We start from the raw sequence: 3,964 nt of genomic DNA, 5'->3' as shown, positions 1-3,964 counted from the left end.
AATCAAATTTTTTTGCCCTACTCATTTCCTTTTTTCGCGTTGAAACGTATGTGTGTACTGAGCATTCGTCTAATTTACTGTTCCACTCGAACAATTGGGTCGTGTATACGTCGCATTACATCGCCTTTGGTGAAGCAATTTGAGCTTGTATTCTTTGCACTATATCGACTTTGTAGCATTATCGCGGGTTTCCCTGGCAATTAAGCAGCACACAAATAGGCGGTTCATATTCAGAATAACAGTGGAGGAAAAATTACGAAAGCCAAATTTGCTTTTCAGGCTTTCAGCAGGACATTTGCTCAGCTACTGCCGAAAGCCTGAAAAGCGCGGAACGCCTGAAAAGCTTGTTGTGGAGTTGTGCTTTTAGTACCGGGTTTCGATACGAGTACTGGTTTTTCGATACCTACTCAGTATTTGGTTCAAAAGTAGCGATACCAAAATTTCTTGGTATCGATCGAAAAGTATCGAGTATGTACTCGTGTTTACTCGTATCGTTTCATACCTACTTGTGAAAAATCAACTTGAACCATCAATTAATTTTAAACATATTTTAAAATGAGTGAATCGAGTAGTGCTGAAGAAGATACTACATTTTATTTTGAAAGTGATCATCTTGCTTTGCGTGGCCATCCAGATTACACAAAAATGTTGCGCACCATAGCAATACTAGAAGTGCAAAGAACGCGCGTACTGAAACAGGTTCGTAGTGGTTTTATTAAATTTTGTTTAATGCACTTATGTGTACATATGATTTTAATCATTAAATATAAATATTTTAGATAGAAGATTTGGAGATCGCAAAAAAACGATACATGGAGAATCCAGAATTGCTGCTTGAAAAGTTGCGAAATAATGAAGAAATCATTGCGCCAAACTACATGACCATTGAAAAGGTAAGTAGCCGATAAAAACTGTGTTCATATGGAAAAGTAGCTTATGTCGAAAGGCTGGCTTTAGTATAATGCGGCATTCCCTTTACTCTTTAAACGGCAAGGAATTTTTTGATGAGACTTAATAAGAATATTGACTTGCTAGTATCGGAACTACTTCTTGCACGTTTATTTGCCGAAAGTTCTACAACAGCTCAGCGCCGGTGAGTCATTCGCAATCGTATGCTGCGAATGCCGATTTATACTAAAGCCAGCCTTTCGACATAAGCTACTTTTCCATACGAACACAGAAAACAACGCACCTGGCTAATTGGACAATAACCTATATCAAAAGATACCAGAAATATCTACAAATTTGGATTTTATGCCGGAAAATGACGACAAAGTGAAAGAAGAACCTGAATCGGATTCAAAGCCAGCAACGGTGCGCGGACGTATTGTGGATGAGTCCAAGTCGGAAACTTTTAACCAAGTAAATTTCTTCACAGATATATGTATATGCACGAACTTCTCAATTTTGCATACTATAAAATTATTTATATGTACGCATCTATAGCTATGGTCCTGTGAAGAACAACGTCGCCTTGAGGAGCTGCTAATCGAATACCCAGCAGAGGCTATTGAAAGTCGCCGATACGCGAAAATTGCTAAAGCACTGGGTAATCGCACACCACAGCAGGTATCCAGTCGTGTACAAAAGTATTTTAAAAAATTGCACGATGCAGGCCTTCCCATACCGGGACGTCGGCCGAAAAATAGGCGTGGGGGTCAATCGAAAGCAAAGCACTTCTTTCGACCAACTACATTTTTTCCCGCATTTAATGTACCTGTACAAATGCCGGAAGATGACTACTCATTTGGTGACTTACGCTCGGAAAGTTCACCAGCGCCAACAGATAAACGCAATACCTCCACGGAAACTCCACCGGAAGAGGGAGCCAGTGCCATTGAGTCACTTAGCGCTGAAGATCGTGAACGCATGTTGAAAATATTGAACTTGATAAAAGAAGAGAAAATGAATACGCCCGAAGGTTATAATCCAGATCCTTTAGCTCGGTTGTGTGAGACATGCTGTGTAGCTGCCATTTCGCGTTTACATTGGCGATGCAACACTTGTTATATATACTTAAATCAATGCTCCGATTGCATTGTGAGTCAGTTGTTGTCACAAAAATTTGAGCATCTGTCACACGATGTAGTTACGGAGACTGATACGTGACAGGCACATTGGAATCCAAAAGCTGTTAACAATATAATTTGATTTTGAGTACTGAACAGCCAAAAGTGTCTAAAACTATTTTATAGCTCAAAATGTTTAGTATAACATACTCATGTAATGCCATAAAGTCTGATCGACGAACTCTCCAGTAGTATACCGTTTTTGGTGAGAATTCTAATACTGAAACAAGAATAACAGATCAAAGTGCTTTACAATTTTTATAACTAAATTCATTGTCTTTTATTATTATTATGTAACGTATGCACATATGTGCTAAATAGTAAGTCGTAGAGATGCGCTCATAAGAAAATTTTAAAACCGTCACGCATAACCAAGCAAACAAAAATAAAATCATAATATTTTTAAAATTTGCTGTGTTCAAAGTAGCTGCTTAAAGGGATAAGGCTGGAATTTACATAGCCCTTAAATATCGAATCGGATAAATGTACGTACGTTCGATTATAACTTTTCCGTTATAAATGGTAGATCCAGTATGGATAGCCCAATCAAGGATTTTTAAAATCTGACACCAGATTTAAGTTCAGCAATCATTGAAACCCAGAAATGTTTACACAAGCAGGACAATTACAATTTTTAAAATCCGAGACCAGATTGTATTCCTGCTTAAAAAAGTATCATTTCATTTCATTTATTTGGTTTTGTCAATTTTATTATTTGTCGGTTCGTAAGTTTGGTGAATTGCATCTATTCTACAACATATTAGTGGTATTCTTCAAATTGGGCAAGTGGCCTGGCAGTCTGGCAAAAGAACAGGTGGGCTCAACCAACGACTGTTGACAACACTCACTTGTCACTTGCTCACTTTGGTGAATACCACTATCGAATTTCGCTCGCTGATTTTAAAAGAGCAAAAGTGTACAAACATTTTCAGCATTTAAATTTAGCTCTGTGCCGGTTGACATGGAACGTCCCATATACATCTAGATATACAGTGGTCGAAAAAATTATAGCCCTACCACATTTTGGCAAATTTTAACATAATATTTTTGCTATTTAATTTAGATTTTTTTTTTATAAAAACATAGTTCATGCGTTATATGGAAGCAAATGTGACAAAAAAAAATTCCAAAAATCGTAATTTTTTGTAATTTGAAAATTTGTAGATTATATTTTATTAGAATTTAATCAATAAGAATCATTCTAGGAAAACTAATTAAAAAAGCTAGAAATTTTTACGAAAGCTTGTTGATTTTTTTATGGGCCATTCTTTCTGAACGTTAGCCCCTCCCACCCTGTCCATTTTTCTTTTAACTTACATTTTTTTTAGATATGTAAAATTCATGAAAAACAAGCTTTCCAATGCAGAGTGGCAAAATAACGCGAGGCCCAATTCTACGTTCAGATAACATATATGTGGGGTTCCTTTCACCGTCAGGGTCATTCGGTGAAACAAAATTATTGAATAGGAAAATTGATGGGGGACGAGGGCGGGAGGGTTAACGTTCAGAAAGAATACCCCTTATATATTGTACAAAGTTAGAAACTTGGATTTACGCGGGTTTTGTTAAACAATGCTCTATATTTTTTTACAAAAAAATTAATAACCAAAATTAAATAACAATAAAAATAATGTGTCAAAACTTGTCAAGATGTGGTGCGGCTATAATTTTTTCTACCACTGTATTTTTATTTTTAACCGACTTCATAAAAAGGAGAAAGGTTATCAATTCATCGGAATATTTTATTTTTTATTTCTTTTTTATGAATGTTATCGCATAACTTCGGACCACGTTAATGGATTTTTATAATTCGTGTTTTAAAGGAAAGGTGTTACCTCACAGGTAATCCCATATTAATTTGGTTTAAATCCGATCGTCGGATCATGAACATGACG

The 3,964-nt window shown here is 36.2% G+C and overlaps 1 protein-coding gene across 1 annotated transcript; it reads left to right on the top strand.

Annotated features, from left to right (window-relative positions):
• Window positions 1–471: 471 nt before the first annotated feature.
• On the top strand, window positions 472–2,308 carry LOC108381750 (ZZ-type zinc finger-containing protein 3-like). Its single transcript, XM_017638155.1, has 4 exons — window positions 472–699; window positions 780–893; window positions 1,225–1,362; window positions 1,447–2,308. The coding sequence occupies exons 1-4, from the start codon at window positions 556–558 to the stop codon at window positions 2,107–2,109; spliced, it is 1,059 nt and encodes a 352-aa protein (XP_017493644.1). The 5' UTR covers window positions 472–555; the 3' UTR covers window positions 2,110–2,308.
• The last annotated feature ends 1,656 nt before the right edge of the window (window positions 2,309–3,964 follow it).

Source organism: Rhagoletis zephyria, unplaced genomic scaffold (assembly GCF_001687245.7).
Source record: "Rhagoletis zephyria isolate East Lansing unplaced genomic scaffold, Rhagoletis_zephyria_1.1 Rzeph_scaffold_23652, whole genome shotgun sequence".
NCBI classification, from domain to species: domain Eukaryota; kingdom Metazoa; phylum Arthropoda; class Insecta; order Diptera; family Tephritidae; genus Rhagoletis; species Rhagoletis zephyria.
Note: the sequence above shows the minus strand (reverse complement) of the source record. Positions and strands in the feature narration are given on the sequence as shown.

What these genes read in the sequence shown, in the direction of transcription:
- LOC108381750 (XM_017638155.1), top strand. Translation starts at nt 556, where the DNA reads ATGAGTGAATCGAGTAGTGCTGAAGAAGATACTACATTTTATTTTGAA. An exon ending in GAACGCGCGTACTGAAACAG is followed by an intron (nt 700 to 779) that starts GTTCGTAGTGGT and finishes TAAATATTTTAG; the next exon opens with ATAGAAGATTTGGAGATCGC. An exon ending in ACTACATGACCATTGAAAAG is followed by an intron (nt 894 to 1,224) that starts GTAAGTAGCCGA and finishes CTATATCAAAAG; the next exon opens with ATACCAGAAATATCTACAAA.